The 18704-nt window shown below is 38.6% G+C and overlaps 2 protein-coding genes across 3 annotated transcripts in view; one reads left to right on the top strand and one right to left on the bottom strand.

Moving 5' to 3' along the window:
• The window catches only part of vwa2 (von Willebrand factor A domain containing 2), an 18201-nt gene extending 12860 nt beyond the window's left edge, over nucleotides 1–5341 (top strand). Inside the window, exons 11-14 of the mRNA XM_079595160.1 lie at nucleotides 1277–1855; nucleotides 3092–3643; nucleotides 3727–3849; nucleotides 4501–5341. Coding sequence (XP_079451286.1) covers nucleotides 1277–1855; nucleotides 3092–3643; nucleotides 3727–3849; nucleotides 4501–4640 — 1394 coding nt within the window. The 3' untranslated portion in view covers nucleotides 4641–5341. The remainder of the gene's footprint in view (nucleotides 1–1276; nucleotides 1856–3091; nucleotides 3644–3726; nucleotides 3850–4500) is intronic.
• Nucleotides 5326–18704, bottom strand: part of afap1l2 (actin filament associated protein 1-like 2) — a 38722-nt gene continuing 25343 nt past the window's right edge. Inside the window, exons 5-19 of one of the 2 annotated variants that reach the window (XM_079595158.1) lie at nucleotides 18108–18219; nucleotides 14478–14686; nucleotides 13590–13769; nucleotides 13430–13504; nucleotides 13243–13327; nucleotides 12333–12428; nucleotides 12035–12246; nucleotides 10401–10546; nucleotides 10000–10114; nucleotides 9553–9765; nucleotides 8543–8810; nucleotides 8242–8412; nucleotides 7838–8025; nucleotides 6687–6836; nucleotides 5326–5941 (exon numbers count right to left, since the gene is read on the bottom strand). In XM_079595158.1, coding sequence (XP_079451284.1) covers nucleotides 5915–5941; nucleotides 6687–6836; nucleotides 7838–8025; nucleotides 8242–8412; nucleotides 8543–8810; nucleotides 9553–9765; nucleotides 10000–10114; nucleotides 10401–10546; nucleotides 12035–12246; nucleotides 12333–12428; nucleotides 13243–13327; nucleotides 13430–13504; nucleotides 13590–13769; nucleotides 14478–14686; nucleotides 18108–18219 — 2247 coding nt within the window. In that variant the 3' untranslated portion in view covers nucleotides 5326–5914. Of the gene's footprint in view, nucleotides 5942–6686; nucleotides 6837–7837; nucleotides 8026–8241; nucleotides 8416–8542; nucleotides 8811–9552; nucleotides 9766–9999; nucleotides 10115–10400; nucleotides 10547–12034; nucleotides 12247–12332; nucleotides 12429–13242; nucleotides 13328–13429; nucleotides 13505–13589; nucleotides 13770–14477; nucleotides 14687–18107; nucleotides 18220–18704 lie in introns of both variants that reach the window. The other variant, XM_079595157.1, reaches the window with a different exon arrangement.

Consider the following 18704-nt stretch of genomic DNA (forward strand, 5'->3'; position numbering starts at 1 on the left):
TTATTGATATACATACAATATTGCCAAAGAATCAATGTACACAACAAAAGCAGTGAATGAATAAATAAATACATAAATAAAATGATGATATGAATATTTGTATTGCCAAAGCATCAACATACACAACAAAAGCAGTGACAAAAAAATACTACTAATAATATTGTAATAATTAATAATAATAATATTGTTTTAAAAAATAAAATACATTTAAAAATAAGATTAAATAATGTATTTATTTACATAATGACCAACCACATTTATTGACCAACCACATTTATTTTGTTTTTATATACTATTTAGGGTGAGATCAATCTGAAACTAATAATATCGCAACAATAGTGCCATGATTAAACAATTACACAGCAGTCTCCCAAAACAATTAAACATTTGCAAAAAATAATATTAAAGTAATTAGTGTAGAATGTGTATTCAATTCCCTTTTATTGTCATTGCATAAAAGACATTGAAGTTAATTAGCTAACGGTAAGGTGCGTTCACACATGGCAACACAAAATAATTAAGACAAAATAAATATGACACACTATAATAACGAAACTTGACAGTTTCATGTAAAGACATTGCACATTGTTATCACAAAGTGGCCTTAACTGTAATTATAATTAGTGAATTTGAATCATTACCATTCAAGGTGTAATCAAACGTTTAGAGTTTAGCAGTGTTGTTCAGTTCTCTGATGGCTCATGGGTAAAAAACTGTTATTAAAACAATTAGTCCATGATGCAATAGACCTGAAACACCAAACAGAGGGCAACTGGACAAACAGAAGAAGATGAAGATGATGATGATGATGATGTTGTTAGCCGCTCTACTCAGACAACGAGAGCTGAATAAATGTTTTAGTGAGGGTTTTCTAGATGGGGCTGGTATAGTTTCCTAAACGATATTCCAAGAATCTGTCATCAGTCTTCCAGAGTTCCATTGTAACACTGACATAGAATCCTCCGGCCAATCAGAACGTGATGACACGCACAACCTCCTGCTGTCAGTCAGAGTGAATGACATCACAGGCAGGGGTTAGATCTGATGACCCCACTTAACCTGCAGTGTGAAAGAAGGATCTTTTTGTTTGTTTATGCTCTCCATAAATGCATTTTTGCATGTGTAAATGGGTAAAGAAGAGTCTCACATGAGCCGAACCAAAGTCTAAAATAAACACAAGATTATGCAGAAGTGGTATGTTAAGCATGTTCTTTAGATCTGAGAATAGAAATGCACGTCAATCAAAGCGCCTCTTAACCGTCTCCTCTTTTTCCAGCTCCCGTTCTGAGTTTCGACTGCTCTGTGGACGTGCTCTTCCTGGTCGAGGGCTCCTCTGCTCTTACTCTGGAGGGTTTCTTGCGCTTCAAGTCCTTCTTAAAGCGTTTCATGCAGGCTGTACTGAGCACTGACACCCCTGTAAAGATGGGGTTGGCCCAGTATAGCAGCGACGTGAAGATCGAAGCCAAAATTGGGGAGCACAGAGACCCGGCGAAGCTGATCCAGGCCGTTGAGCGACTGCAGTATCGTGGTGGGCAGGCCAAGGCTGGAAACGCTCTTCGCTACATCACGCGCAATGGCTTCCAGAGCGCACCCGTGTTTGCCGACGTTCAGGACGACCTGCCGCGAGTGGTAGTGCTGCTCACGGGGACGCCCTCGGCCGACCCTGTGGTGGAGCCTGCGAAGTACGCACGGGATAGGGAGATCTTCATCATCGGTGTAGCGCCAGAAGGGATGAGGGCTGAAATAAACAACATAACAGGAAACCCCCAGCGCACCATCAGATACCAGTCACCCGACAGATTGAGCGCTAAGATCCCAGAACTAAGAGCCAAAATTTGCAGCGTCGACAACCAGGGTAAAGATCTGAATCATTCTTCATTGACACAACTGTAAAGTCCTTACTTAGATCTGTGCACCTCAAGGAATAGTTCACCTCAAATAATAGTCGGCCATTATTTCCTTACTTTAGTGAGGATGTTTTGCATTTTCCATGTAATGGAGCCTTTTCACAGACTGTGATGACGTGTTTCCACAGTTATGAAGATTGTATGTTAACAAAGCTTTTTTTTTTTATTTCCCCAACACTAACAAAGATAAAAATGGGCATGATTACGATAATTATTTAATCTTAATCAAAATATACTGCTGACAAAAATGAAGAAACAAAGATAACCCCTATATAAGATATTAACAATCACTTTCAGAGTCCAATAAAAATAAAAATAAAATATGATTGTTTTTATTTCAATCATAATCAATAATGTCTGAGATTGACCTGCTTGAATATAAAGGTGAAAGCAATAGGTTTGTGAGGGAAGGCTAAGTTTATTGGGGCATGCAAAACTTTTGTAAAATTTTATAATAATAATTGTGAGCCAAGGATAAAAGTTTTGCTAACGAAAAAGTTTATGGGGGGAACAATAAGTTTGCGAACATAGGTTTTGTGAGCAAAGGCAAAAGTTTTGCGAGGGAATGCCAAAAGTTTGTGTGTGAATGCAAAACCTTTGTGGAACTTCTAATAATAACAATTTTGGGCGAAGACAAAGTTTTGGGAGGGTTTGCGAATGGAACACAAAGTTTCTCAGGGAAATGGAAAAACTTTTGAAAGAAAAAGCAAAAGCATCAAAAATATATATCTCATTTCTCATATTTATTCCATCACCATGTTCCTCGAGTTACAACAGCAAACCACAATGATCCAACAATTTAATCAATTCCCAATGGACAAAATTAAATCCCACCCTACATTTTTTTCTTATACATCACAATAGCAAAGAAAAGACTATCTCAACTTCTGTTCCATGCCGACTTACTAGTCAGGATATCACATAGTGAATATGCTCTAATATATGACAATGAAATTGTCTAGAAAAAATCTATAGCCCAGACAGCAACATAGTGTCCAGATCCGAAAATTCCAGATCCGTGTGCACTCAACGTGTACCAGATGTGGGCCGGATCTGGGCCGACACTATGTTGCTGTCTGGGCTTTCCAAACCAGATATAAGAAAAAGTTTTTTGGGGGTTGAACTTTCAGTTTGTTTAAAAAAAAAAGAAAAGTTTTTAAACTAATGCGTTTTGTCTTTGTCAGGCTGTCTGGGTCAAGCTCTCGACCTTGTTTTTGTGCTGGACGCCTCCAGTGCTGTAGGCAAGGACAATTTCGTCCACTTTCAAGACTTTGTCCGGAGCACCTCAGTGCAGTTTGACATCAATCGAGATGTGGCTCAAGTGGGACTGGTGGTTTATGGGAGGCGTCCCGTCACGGTCTTTGACCTGGACAAGTATGACTCGGGCTCTGCTGTGCTGAAGGCAGTGGGAGACGCTGCTTTTCTGGGTGGGAAGGCCTCTACGGGTTCAGCCCTGCTCCATGTGCTCTCCCAGAGCCTGACGGTGGGGAAAGGAGCGCGCCCTGGAGTCAACAAGGCTGTGGTGGTGCTGACTAATGGGACGGGTGCGGAGGATGCAGTGGTGCCCGCCCAGAAGATCCGTGACAGCGGAGTGTCAGTGTTTGTGATTGGCATCGGGAGCATTCAGCAAGAGGTCCTCTTCCGCATCGCCGGCTCTGAGGATCACATGATCTCTGTACCTTCATATGATGACCTGAAATACTCGGAGGATGTGCTGGTACAGATGGTGTGTGCAGGTACGATAGCACAAATATTCCCCTTTAAAAACATTTGTTCATCTGTGATGGATTTATATTCTACCTTTGCTGGCTTTCTACAGACGTGAAGAAACCTGTTCACCTGTGCAGTCCCAACCCCTGTATGAATGATGGCGTGTGTGTGCTCCTCAACGGCAGCTACCGCTGTGAATGCCGTGGGTGGAAGGGTCCACACTGCGAAACACGTCAGTACCAGTAACTACTAATTCGTCTTTTGTACTGGTAATGGATATTCTTGTTTTCCTGTAGATGGGAAGTTGACAAGTATGTAGGTATTTTTCACCATTTTTAGTTGCTGTTTTTTTATTTATTAAAATTATATATAATTTTACGTATAAAATTATACGTATATATAATTTATATACACACACACACATTTGTTTGTGTATATAAAGTAATAATGTATATATATTTTTTATTACTTTTTTTGATTTTATAAATATACAGCTGTATTTTCAGCATCATTACTCCAGTCAGTCACATGATCCTTCAGAAATCATTCTAATATGCTCTAATTTCCATTGCGTCTTCATTCAAGTTTATTTTTCTTACCTCAGAGTATGAAAACAAGTCAAATATTAACATGGTTTTCTCAAGTAAATTTACCTTGTAAGGATGCTTAGATATTTATATTCTTAAAATAAGACAAAAATGTGATGAAAATGATTTGCAATGCAAATGGCTTCACACATTGGCTTATGTTGCTCAGAATGTTTTGTTCATTTTTCTGTGGCCGCTGGATCGGATGGGTCATAATTTTGGTGTTTTCAGAATGGACAGTTGGCAGGGTATATTTAGGTGTTTTGATTTATGTTTTTGTGAACTTGTTTTTTCAGGAAGCAGAGATCCGCCATCCAGAGGAGATCTCCCTAAACCTGCAGGCCTGAGGCGCCGTCAGCACAAGGGTGAAAACGAGCTGCTGCAGCGCTATAGGGAGCACCGCAGGAGACACGCGTCCCGAACACAGCACAGATGAAGAGAACAACACACACTGCACACACACAAAGACCCAGCTCAGCAATTCATTCTACAATTCACTCTGGTGGTGAACACAATCCAGACGGCACTCCACTGGTATTCATTTCATGAATTTTGTAAATGCGTTTAGTGCCTTAAAAATTATTATTTTTTTAAATTTAGTTAATCTTAACTCTTTCCCTGCCATTAATGGAATTTTACAATTTTGTGTTTTGTTTTGTGGAGGCTGTTCTTCATTTTGATATGTTGCATGTTCAGATATTCATACAACAAAATATTCTTGGGGACATGAAAATTGTGAAAATGATCAAAAATGCTGGTTGTGGCTGGCTGTTGGGGAAAGAGTTAAGGGGTTTTGATGCTGTTTGTATTGATTATTCAGCACTGAAGACCCTTTATGAACATGTTTTCTGTCTGAGATTTGGACTTGCTTGTGATCTGTCATAATGAAAAATCCTTGTGTAACAGAAAGCCTCATGCTAGAGGCTTATGTTTTTGACCATATTTATTTTTTTATCAGTTACAGTGATGCATTTGTCTATTGTAAAGCTATATAAAAAAAAAATCCAGAACCTTGTCTAACTCAAATACTTTCTATTGTTTTAGTGTTGTTTTGGTTCCACCTACTGGGGGAAAAAAGCAGTTCTGTTTTCTGCAATTTCAAAGCAGGATGCTGTTTGCATGAATATGCATTGTTGTCAGTACAAACTTTTATTTGAATAAAAAGTGCATGTTTCAGCTAGCGTACAGTAACAAACCAAAAACACCGAACGGATATGTTATATATATATATTCACATCTTGGTTACCAGCATACATGAACCAAGCTACAATGTACCAAATGGCTGATTTAAAGTCTTGAATCTAAATGTTTCAATATAAAAATAGTGGTTCTCAAAGCTCTCCTAAACTCTTTTTTGGTCTCTTCTCAAGCTTGTGAAACATCCATCACATACTGTGCACACCACTGGATCATTCTCCTCCTTTCTCTTATATAAAATGACTCGAATAGATTTCAAATCTATCGTTGTCCAGTGGTGTTATTTGGCAGGGAACAGAAAATATTGTCCTGGATCAGCTGCCTGATGTAGTACCCAGTGCCATCTCAGCCTCTGATAGCAGAGAAGCAGGGACGAGTGGAGGGTGATGTATCAGAGGGGCGGAGCCTGCAGGGAATTGGACACACCCTCTTCCCCTCCCTGCCTGAAGCGTTGCCTTAGCAGTCCTTTGAGCTTTGGCTAAAAAGTCTTTTTGCACTCGCTGTTCCCATCTATTAGGTTGTGGATTTTTTCTCCCATTCCTGGAGAAAGAAATGGACATCAGATCAGGCAATAACAATAAGGAAAGTATTGTTAAAAAAAAGAAAAAAGAAGATGATGACTGAATACATCTTTACATCTATATACATACACTATTCATTTCTTTCAAATATATTACTGACCCTAAACCTTTGAATGGTAGTTTTATTCAGCAAGAATGCATTAAATACGGTAGATCAAAATTGACAGTAGACTTTTTACATTGATACAAAAATTTGACATTCATCAAATTATCCTATTAAGCAGATCAACTGTTTTCAACATTGAAAATAAATGCTTATTGAGCAGCAAATCATATTAGTGCTTTCTGAAGAATCACATGACTTAAGAAATCCATCCAAATACCATCACAGTATACATTACATTTTAAAATACATTAAAATATTTTATAGTAAAAACAGTTATAAGTTACTTTTGTAGCAATATTTCACAAAATTACTTTTTTTACTGTATTTTTGAGCAAATAAATGCAATCTTGGTGATTATAAGAGACTTCTTTCAAAAATGTTGAGCCCAAACTCTTGAACGTTAGTATATATACACCGTCATTTGCATGATACTTCACTGTACTTCAAAGAATGCCATGGGATTACCGTGGTGCTACATGTCAAAAAAACTATTTTTTTAGTATATTTTTTTATAAATGATAAATGTAAGATTATCATAAAGTCATCAAAAAAACCTAAGCTCTCTGTTAGAACTATGGATGCCTAAATGGACTCTGACCTTAGTTTTCTGCAGAACGTTTCCTTTGTTGGGTGCCATGATGGACATGGGTCTGTTCTTCATCGCTGTGGCACAGTTCACAGGTGAATCTCCATTGTTGGTGGGTGTATTTGTATTTGGAGCAGGACTGGCGACAGGTGCCATCTTGGGCTACAAACAAAACAATACAAGTCAGCTCACGTAGTTCAAATATGGAGTACAAAAACAAAAGATTGAATTCTTAACTATCCTGAATTGTACCACCTAGAGGCTTGCTATAGGCAAACTAGGTGATTGCCTAGGACCACAGATTTTTTATTTTTTTATTTATTCATTTATTTGACATGGACATTGCAATTAAACATAGTACAAAACAAGTCTGTAACTGATGCTATGCAAAAAGAGTTTATAGCTATTGCTAATTTTCAACTCCAGTCCATGGTTGGGCCTTTACACTACAACATTTACTATTTCATCTTAAAAACATATCTACAGACACACCATATAAATCACTTACATACACAAAACCAGCTATCTATAAATGGGTACATTCCTGTTTTGATTTCATCCAAGACTTAACTCGAGAAGTAAACATTTTAAGCTCAGTCATGGTTTTAAATTCAGTGGGTAATGAATTCCACAACTTTGCACTTTTATATAAAAAAGCAGACTGACCAAATTAAGTCTTACGGTACGGAACTATACAGTTGTTGAACTATAAATGTGTTGGGGGCGCCCTCTAGTGTCGCCCTTAGGCCTATACTTCCCATTAATCATAGAATTAGAACGACAAGTGAAATAAAAATGTTCAGTGCTGGGGTCTGGCAGAACCATGCAAAACTCAATCCCGCCTTGGGCTACCAAAGGGCTAGAGCCGGCCCTGCCACCTAGTATGCTTATGTCTAGGTTTGCAATTCACTTGGTTTTGGAACAGGTTAAGACTTTTTAATGTTTTTGAAAGAGGTCTCTTATGCTCACCAAAGCTGCATTCATTTGATCAGAAACAATAAAACCAGTAAAATCCTGAAATATTATTACAATTCAAAATAAATGTATTCTATGTTAATATCTTTTAAAATGTAATTTATTCCTGTGATGGTAAAGCTGAATTTTCAGCATCGTTACATGAAAAGAGTCAGACAAAAACTGAATTCTGTTGTCATGAGACTAACCGTTAAAGTCTCCAGTACACTGCTGTCTACCGTGGTGCCCAGTGTAAAAGGTCCAGCTTCCACTTTTCTCAAACTCTCCTTCACCTCCATCAAGCTAAGCTCCACCTCCACTCGTCGACGCTCTGCCTCGCGACACGTCTCCTCCATCTGCTTCAGACGAGCCTCCAGAGAGCTCTGCTGGGTGGGGTCTATGAAAGCCATAATCAAAAGCATTTATTAGCATTTTACATGCACAGTGACGGTATCTCAGAGTCCGCACTATATAAAAGTATATCAAGTTTTATAAAATTAGCAAACAGTAGCAGCATCAAGATAATCCAAAGTTAGAACAACGTAAGGGTAAATAAAAACTGACTAAACTATCTTTTTTCACCTAACATGACCATTAGGTGTCACTGCAGTACCTTGACAGGAGTTTAGCTCTTCTTTCACCTCTCGTCTGTCTTTCCTCAGTGTGGCCAGAGTGTTTTTAACCTCCTCCCTCTCTTGCTGCAGCCGGTCTCTATCGTCGGTGTAACGTCGTACGTCGGCCTCCGTCCTGTTCTTCCCTAATTTCACCTCAACCGACCCTGGGGCTGCTAAACAAGAGGAGATAGTAGGAGTCATGACCTACATTCACATTCTGCAAGTATACTCACTTGAGTGCATGGTTGGGGAAAATAAATACAAGTTTTGTAGGTCTGCTTTACAGCTGAAGGCTCTCACCTGCTGGAGAGAACTTGAGCCTGTCGAGAAGTCGAGAAGAGCTGGCGGCTCTTTCTCTGGAGGTGGGCGGACTATGGGGCATCTGGGGTAGGGATTGGGTTTGGGGGGACAGAGAGGCCCTCTTTTGGCATTGTTGACTAAGAAAACTGATTTTTTGAGTCTGGACGCACAGATTGGGGGCTGGAGAGGGATCTGAGTCCACTCTGGGGACTACAGGTGGAGGGTCCAGGATCTCTGTGCTGCTTGGTAGTGAGGTTTCATATTCAGGCTGTTTTAGAAGAGACAAACATTCAGCAAACATTGTGCTACTGTGTCCTTGGTAACACATAAGATGAAGGACAGGAACTTGTTTCTATGCATTGGCTGTTTCTTGGATTTTGAGATGTGGGCTTGCAGGGGTGGAATTTATGCAGATTAAAGGCATACTATGCAGTTTAATTTTTTGTCAAACAGCGACCCCTAGAGTTGCTGTGGAGTACTTTTATTTAACGTTACTGTCGTAAATACCACTCACGCAGAGCCGTCTCTGCACTCACGGCCTGATCCCCTTTTCGTTTTCTTCGTCGACTCTGCCATGATTCACGTCTGAAATGCGTGCTAGTGTCTTCCATAGAGGCTGCTTCATATGTTGTTGATGTATGTGACGTCGTGCCGTAAAGCAAGTTGTGAGTCTCGCGAGATTTGGCGGGGCGTATGTATTGCTGGTTTTGCCAGTGGCGACTCCCACCCGCTTTGCTATCGGGATGATTCGCCCTAATACGAGTTCATTTACCATCGAAATGACTTCGAAGCTGTTATATTAAGGTACAAATCTTGCATAGTGTGCCTTTAAATGATTAGTGATGTCTTGGATACGTCATCAGAGTGAAGTCTGTAATTTTCACCACATTTTTTCACAAAAATTTACATCAAATTAAAAAAAAAGAAACATACATGGATTTTTCATTTACAACTAGATCTATGAACATGCATCTAGAAAATAACAAGGGTGAATTTCCGTTTCATCTAACCTTAACCTCTTGAGGCTGTAGCAGATCGTTTTGTGGAGCAGCTGAGGGACTGAGCTCTGTCTGTACGGTGTTGGAGATCTGGGGTGACACTCTGCCCGAGCTTGTGTGCAGGAAGGAGCGAACCGGGATCAGATCCAGATACACTCTCTCCTTCCCGTTCTCCTCGGTGCTTGCTGTTCCCTCCTTGCTGCCATTCTGAACCTCTTGAACCTCCTACAGCCGGAGAGAGGAACAGTATCAGAGAGAGATTATTGAATTTGGATGCCCTGCAGGGTTACAAAAACACAACACTGTCACAGCAATGACTTCCTGCCACTCGTATTATTCCTGGATGACTGCTAAGTGAATCTTCGACTGTCCTGAGTCTATGACTGAGAATAAACACAGCTGCAATAAAGTGGGAGGTGTAGATTTATGACAAAAGCATTGCAAGTGTGTTTCACCCACCTCCTGTTCATTCTCTGTGGATGCCACATCATCGTATATGTCATCACAGGTATAGGGGTCTGACGGAGGGCTGTCTGTGTATGTGTTGGGCTCTGAGTACCTCCTCTGCATTAAACTGACAAATACACACAAATCAGGCCACAAAATCTCCAAAAAGCAAACAAATCTATCATATGATCATAAGTCACATGGGCCACTTTTATAGTATTTTTTTTTGGTAATTTTGGATGTTCACAGCCTTAGCCCATACGATATAGTTAAAATTTTCTCCTTTTGTGCACCATAAAAAGAAACCCATGCAGGTTTAGAATGACATGAGGGTGTCAAAACGTTCATTTTAAACTACTCCTTTAATAGTGTGTTCATTTTTAATAACTACTGATGTGCAGGAAGTAACTTACTACATGGATGTCTTGGCAGCGTTGACAATACTGGATATTCTCTCTGAGTTTACATAGTCGTAGGTGAGATCTTCCGGCTCTGTTTTGGTGCCGGTTTGTGACAGTATGAGCCCGAGCCAGTGGCCCATATCAGCGGAGGATTTAGCCTGGAAGGAAAAAGGAGGATATTTAATCATCGATACCCTGCTGAGATATTCATATACTTTAACAAGCGCAGATGGGCCTGTTGAAACAATCTGCAAATACGAAGTAAGTTTGCCATTGACTTCATTCTGGCCTGAAGATGGCAGTCACGTTGAAGTTTATATTGAATCCTCACTATCCCATGCAGTAATTTTGTCCCTTCTGTCTTTGTTTACTGAGATACTGAAACCTGATGATAAACAACTCAAGAATGAAGGCGGGATAACTTTATGAGCAGTGACCCAACATAGGTACACAGAGAAATACAAATACACTACCATTCAAAAGCTTGAGGTTAGTAAGATTTGTATTAAAGAAATTAATACTTTTATTTATCAAGGATGCATTGAAGTAAAAATTACAACAAAGACTTTTACGTTGCTACAAAAGATTCCTATTTCAAATAAAATGCTGTTCTCAACATTGATAAGAAGTGTTACTTATGCAGCAAATCAGCATATTAGGATGATTTCTAAAAGATCATGTGACATTGAAGATGCTGGCTGCTGAAAATCTGTTTTGTCATCACTGACATCTCACATTGTAATATTTCAAAATATTACTGTTTTGACTGTATATTTGATCAAATAAATACATATTTGGTAAGAATAAGAGACTTCTATTAAAAACATAAAAAATCATACCAACACAAACTTTTGAACAGTGGTGTATATAACATAGAAGCATAGGCTACTTTATTTGTGTAGCATATACTGTAAATACTAGCTGTGAAACTTGCAAAGTTGTAGACATGAGAACTAAATGGAGAGGGAAGTTTCATCCAGACTGATGCCACGATACATGAGGGCATCAGACAGGACAGTGAGACTGTGAAAAACTGGCTCATCATGAGAGTGTAAAGGATTACTAATCTGTGACCTTAGAACTTCCGGTTTTCTGCAGTTTACTAGTCCAGCTCTAACTGGAACAAATATTTGTTCTGTACAGATCTATTATACACCACAGATTGCCAACAGTTCATTTGCTGAATGAAAAAACTGAAAGCACTTGTAAAAGTCACAAGCTACTTATAAAGTAGAAGAAGCAATCACAGAATTTGCCAAGGTTTGCTAGGGACTTCGGAAAATATTCAGTTTTGTTTGAGATACTTAAGCAAGCTAGATCTGTATATTCATGTTATAATTAATATAATTCATGTTTATTATGGTTAGATGGACAGAAACTCACTAAATGCATCTTTATATCGCTGTTTATGTTTGATGTCGCTGTGCCCAATGAGTTTTTGTTGTGCTATTATAGACTTATTTTCCACAGTCTGTTGTTGTGGTATCATCTCTTTCAGATCTCTAAACTTCATATAGAAACAAAATGAACCGTGGTTGGATGTTGGTCAGATGATCTCTTCCTGTCTAAGTGGGCAGAAGAAGCTGCACAGTCAAAAGTCTTGCTATGCAGGACTCAAGTAATGAACTTCATTGCTCTCTACTCACTTCTAGGATTGCAAGCTCCTCTCCATCCATTTGGATGCGGAATGAGTACAGGTGTTCAGGGCTGGGGTCTGGCAGAACCATGCACCCCTCGAGAGACAGTGGCTGCTGGGACACTTTGCTCCTGGTTTTGTCATTGTAGATCCAAAGCTGCTTGTCCCTCACTGAGCACCACCGGCTTCTCCAATGAGTGTTCACCAGGATATTAAGGTAGCCTGGAACAAAGAGAAATACAGATTAATATTTTAGATTGTGAGGGAGTTTAAAAGCTGGTCAAGTAAATATTGTGATGGTTGGTTACCTGACGGATCCACAGTCTTCTCTGGACTTTCCAAAGAGCAAATCTTCTTTTTACCAATGTTCATAAGGTTACTAAACTTGCCGTATCTCTTCTTAACTACAGTTAAAATGACAATTAAAAAGGTAAATATTATATATATATATATAATTATACTGTATATTATAATCTGATATTTAATATATATTGTTCAAAAGTTCGGGGTTATATGATATTTTAATGTTTATGAAAGAAGTCTCTTATGTTCACCAAGGCGGTATTTATTTGATCAAAAATAAATTAAAGGTACGAATTTTCTGACATATTATTACAATTTAGAACAACTGTTTTCTATTTAGCTATTAATTAAATGTAATTAAATGTAATTTATTCTTGTGATGGTAAAGCTGAATTTTCAGCATCTTCAGTGTCACATGATCCTTCAGAAATCATAATATGCTGATTTGGTCCTCAAGAAACATTTATTATTATTATCAATGTTGAAAACAGTGTTGCTTAATTTTTTTGTAAACTCTGATACTTTTTTTCAGCATGATAATGTCTTTACTGTCACTTTTGATCAAGTGTATGCATCTTTGCTGAATAAAAATATAAATTGCTTAAAAAAATCTTATTGACCCCAAACTTTTGAATGATAGTATATAGTATAACCAATGAAGCTTCTACTCTGGAAGTGCATGTTGATGCATGTTTCTGTTGCATGTTTTTTTTTTAAAATAAAGTATTATACAAAGTTATTTTAAAAAATGACTGACGCTAATTAATTCTGCAGCTTTCAGCTGTACGGTCCAAAGTTAAGCAACATTCTGAGGTGATGTTCATCTTCAACATTACGAGCATAGACATCTTCACGTCACTTCCAGTGTACATCTAAAATGACATCTAAAAAAGGGCTGAAACAGTCCACTCTCACCATCTTTGTTTTCCAGGTTTTCTGCGTGACTGTCTGTGCTGCTGCCGCTCTCAGATGCCACTGAGTATCTCTCGCTCTGCTCACCCTGGCAGAAAAGGTAGAACTTTATAGCTTAACCTGACTCAGAGACACAATTGGGGTGTTTAATACATAAATCAATCAGGGAATAAACGGCAATCTGTCATACCTTAGTACAGATGAGTGTTAAAGAGTCGGTTACATCAGATCCCGCAGTATTTTTCGGACTAATCTCCTGAATAACCTGAAGAAGATTGAACTAGACTGTAACAAACACCGATTTACCGGTAATTATTCATCCATATGGGGATGACTCCATTGCCCCTCACCTTCAGCCATTGTTCGGCCTGCTCTTTGCTCTGAAGTCCCAGGACAATGGCCTCTCCACCCAGTGGGGTTATTTTCAGCTTGTGTTCTTTCCTTTTCGTTTGCTTCTCTTTGTAGATAACACTGCAGCCCAGCAGACTGATATCCAGCAGAGGAGTCTGATCCTTTGAGCTTTTGTAGCACTGAATGGAGTAGCATACATAACAATCTGATTAATTTTTAATTAATTATACTGCCAAATTTAAGAATGATATATCATTTGTAATATATAGTGGTAAATATAAAACATTCTTGTAGCACAAGTAGTAGAGCATGACGCTAGCAACACCAAGGTAATTGGTTCGAATCCCAAGAAATGCATGAAGTGATAAAATGTACACATTGAATGCAATGTAAGTCACTTTGGATAAAGTGTCTGCCAGATGCATAAATGTAAAATGTTCAAAACCCTTTTTTTAATTTTTGATGTCAAAATTTGGCATGAAACTTGGTTTATATTCACTAGAAATTGACTGAATCATGAACAATTCCATGACTGTTGGATGAAGGAAATAGGAATGTAATTTCAAGTTACATTTTGATTAAAGATTAGAAAAAAAACTAAAGAAAAAAATTATTTGGAATAATGTGCAACAATAAGTCATGCACAGGTAGACCAGAAATGTTCATTAAGAAAATAAATATAGTATTTTTACTTTAGGTTGACTTTAAATGGTCTGTTTGAAAGGCATAAAAAAGTTAAAAGCATACGTTTAGGTAAATTACTACAAGCATTAGTAACAGATGTAAACACTTGATTTCAAATACCCGGATTTGTGTAAACATTCCTATCATAGATCAGCTATGGGTGGGATATGGGTGTCACTGACATAAGCAATGATGTCACCTACCAGGAGACGCTGTTCGCGAATGACACACAGCTGTTTAGCCCACTGGCCGAGCCACTTCTTCCTCCAGAGGAAGGCACAGATCCGCGCATCCTTCATTAGCTCGATGGATGCCTCAGGAGACGGCCACTGGTGCTGTGCTGTGGACTTACCCTTCATCACTTCTTCCTCATCATACGACTCATATGAACTGCTCACTTGCTCTGTATCTTCTGTAAATGTGAAACATGAAAAAAATGTGAGTCAATAAGGAAAAAGGAGAGACTAGGGATGATCTGATTGTTCATTCTCATTACCATTGCACTGGAACAAATTAAAGAAAAAAATCTAACTCACTGCAAATTCTCCCTGCAAAATCAGATTCGTAAGGAAATAGTTCACTCAGAAAATGAACGTTCTGTCTTCCGTGGAAAATAAAGGGAACGACAAGAGGGTTAGTAAATGATGACAAATTTTATAACTGAGTTGTATGAGCTATTTAAACAAATTTAGTCTAGATAAGGTATGTTTGAGATTCTTGATTTATACACGAATAGGCGAAACAAATAGAGGAATGATATACAGTTGTAATCGAAATTATTCAACCCCCATAGAAAATCTTTCAGACTTTCAGCTGTCTGCAATGAACAGATAAAACAAAGGTAATTGAAATAGCTCAACACTACAAATGTTTCAAGTGCAAATGCAACCTTGAATGACTTCTACAGTTTCAAAATGATTCAACACCCTGAATAGAATCCCTCACAACAGCAACGAATCAACTTCATTAGTTGCACCAGGTGTGCTTGAGCTAGAACACATGAAATATCTGAACGGGCCAGGGGTTTGTTCAGTGTCACGTTTGTCTGCACGTTAGAAATATGGCTAAGTCAAAAGAATGATCCAAAAAGTTAAGAGAAGGTATCATCAACCTTCACAACGAAGTGACAGGATACAAAAAGATAGTGAAGGCACTAAATGTTCCTAGAGACACCGTTGGAAGCATAATTCGCAAGTTCAAAGGAACAGTGGTTACACTACCTGGACGCGGCAAAAAAAGAAGCTATTAATGGCTGCAAACAGATTTCTGAGAAGGCAGGTTCCGAAAAACCCTTGACTGTAAAAGACCTGCAGCAAGACTTGGTGGCAACAGGCACTGAGGTTTCAGCTTGCACAGTAATGTGTGTACTAAATGCATGTGGTTTCAATGCCATTATTCCAGGACATACACCACAACTGACCCAAAAGCACAAGAAAAGTCGGCTCCAATTTGCTCAAAATCATATAAATAAGCCACAGAAGTTTTGGGATTCTGTTCAGTGGAGCGATGAAACAAAACTGGAACTTTTTGTCCCTATAAACCAGCGGTATGTCTGGAGGAAGAAGAATGAAGCATATGCTGAAAAGAACACTGTCTACAGTTAAGCATGGTGGTGGCTCGGTGATGCTCTGGGGCTGCTTTGCATCCTCTGGCACTGGAAACCTGCAACATGTGGAAGGCAAGATGGATTCACTGAAGTATCAGGAAATCCTAGGAGAAAACGTCATGCCGTCAGTTAGGAAGCTGAAGCTTGGGCGTCATTGGACCTTCCAACTGGACAATGATCCCAAGCATACCTCAAATTCCACCAAGGCTTGGTTGCAGAAGAAGTCCTGTGAGATTCTACAGTGGCCATCAGTCACCTGACTTCAACCCCATAAAAAAATCTCTGGTGTGACTTGAAGGCGGCGGTTGCAGCACCCAAACCCAAAAATATTACTGAACTGGAGGTCATTGGTCATGAGGAATGGGCTAAGATTCCTCAGAAACGCTGCCAGAAGTTGGTGTCTGGTTTGCAGAAGGTCAAAACAGCAAAAGGATGTTTTACTAAGTACTAAAGATGCTTTCCATGAAGGGGTTGAACAATTTTGAGACTGAAGAAGTTATTAAAAGTTGCATTTTTAGTTGAATTTGGGGGAACCACTTAAAACATTTGTTGTGTTGAGCGATTTCAATGACCTTTGTTTGATTTCAAATTCTGCCAATAAACCTGATTTGCAATGGGGGTTGAATAGTTTTGATTATAACTGTGTGTGTGTATAAATAATATTAATATGTTTATCACTGCACATGCACATTAATAAAATGTATTATATTTCATTATTGCAATTTAATTATTATATTATTTATTATAATTATTACATATACATATGTTATATAGTACATATTACATACACTACATACATATACAGTATATATATATATATATATATAGAGAGAGAGAGAGAGAGAGAGAGAGAGAGAGAGAGAGAGAGAGAGAGAGAGAGAGAGAGGGAGAGGCTAAAAGAAGTGAAAGTGCATATGTGCGGCATGCTCTAAAGCCAGCATGTACATGCAAAGTCAGCGGCATCAAGCTTTGATACATTAAACAATGAGGTTTTCCCAGAGCCGTGCGCTTCGCCATAGCCAATAAAGTTAGAGCTGTTTCTTTGTTTTTCTCTCCTGATGCAGAGAAACAGAGATAGATACCCCGAGTGATCACAGCATAGACCACAGTGTTTGAAGCTTCTACGCGTTTCCTGACCCCTGTGATGATGGCAAAGCAACCAAAATCTACAGAAACACAGGAGGACAATAAAACGGGAAATGCAATAAGGGAGGAAGAGAAAAAAATCAGGTGAGAAGCTACAGAGAGTGAAACATTTATGTGGCTGACATGTCACATGAAAGAAACAGGAAGAGTAAGTGTTTTAAGTGCATTTGATGCACTCTAAAAAATGCTGGGTTGTTTCAACCCAATTTTGGGTAAAATATGGACAAACCCAGCCATTGGGTTAAATTTTTACATTACATTTTTAACCCAATGTTTGGGTTTGTCCATATTTTACCCAAAATTGGGTTGAAACAACCCAGCATTTTTTAGAGTGTGCATGATAATTGTTTGTTAGAATTGCATAAACTCATTATTGATATCTTGGGCTCCACTAAATATTTGTGTCTTGTGGTTGCAAAGCTTGAAATATTTTAGGGCTTCATCACTGTCAGAACGTATCCAACTGGAAATTCGCTTTACTCATCCTAAACCATGAGGTTTGGCTTGATATCAGCTGCCGAAACAAGTGCCGAAACATCTCAGATTTTGGCCCTGCGCATCCCTTGTGTGTTGATATTACACAGCACAGCTGCATGATAATGCCTCTGTATCCTTTGACCAAAATGAGACGTCATTTTCCGAAGAATATTGTAAATGATTGTCCCCTCGCTGGGCTGAACTTTGCACCTCCAGCCAAATGCCCCATCACTGTTGGCCCCATTTCCTGGGCTCACGGTCAATCTTCCGTCACTGCGCGTCCAGAGCCAGAGGACTGGTTACTGCTGAACAAAGACCTTCACTGTATTCTGAGTTCCCTGCCTGCAGGCTTCTCTGTATCACAGTAAAGCTGTAGACTACAGTGGGACGGGGCTAAAACAAAGCACTCAATGACCACAAGTTCACTCTCATAGGACAAGAGCAACAAGAACAATAATGAGAAGTCACAAATCAGTAACCCAGTCTTTGATTATTATTTTTTGAATCACGATAAATAGTGGTTTGACATGAACATCAAAGAAAACAATCAACAATAGAAGATCATTTGTATGTAGGGCACCTTTTGGCCCAATTAGAGACGTACCATTGATGCTTATAGGGTCATAGGGTTGTGGATCTTCATAGTAACTTTCAGGCATTAAAGATGCTGGAGCAGGAGCTGGTGGAAGAGGAAAGGGCTCCCTCCCTAAGTTGCACTGAGAAAAAAAGAGAAAGATGTCATGTCAACCTTCTCATTATTTTATCAAATAATAATGAAATTTGTATGTATTTCCTATTAAAAATGCAGTAATACGTTGGGTGCAGTCTCCTGAACGTAAGTTTACAATCTATTGTTCAGAGGTGGAGCAAATAAAAATATTACATAAAAAAAAAAAATTATATTCATTATTGCACTTTATAAAAATAGTATTTTATAAAATTATACCCACACAAATTTTTAGTTTCCGCATAAAAACAATTGTCTCACAAATTTTGCAGCATCTGATCAGCTTTTCAGATCTTTATAGAGACCACTGATCAAACTATATAAAACAATTACCGGCTGCTAACAATCGGCGCCTGATCGATCACAGCACCCTTAAAAATGACATAGATACGATTTGTTCACAATAAGCACGAATAACCAGAAATGTGTATTAAGATTTTTTTTTGTCAATTTCAGAAAGTAATAACAAGGCTA

Source organism: Phoxinus phoxinus (assembly GCF_949152265.1).
Source record: "Phoxinus phoxinus genome assembly, chromosome: 21".
Classification (NCBI taxonomy): Eukaryota; Metazoa; Chordata; class Actinopteri; order Cypriniformes; family Leuciscidae; genus Phoxinus; species Phoxinus phoxinus.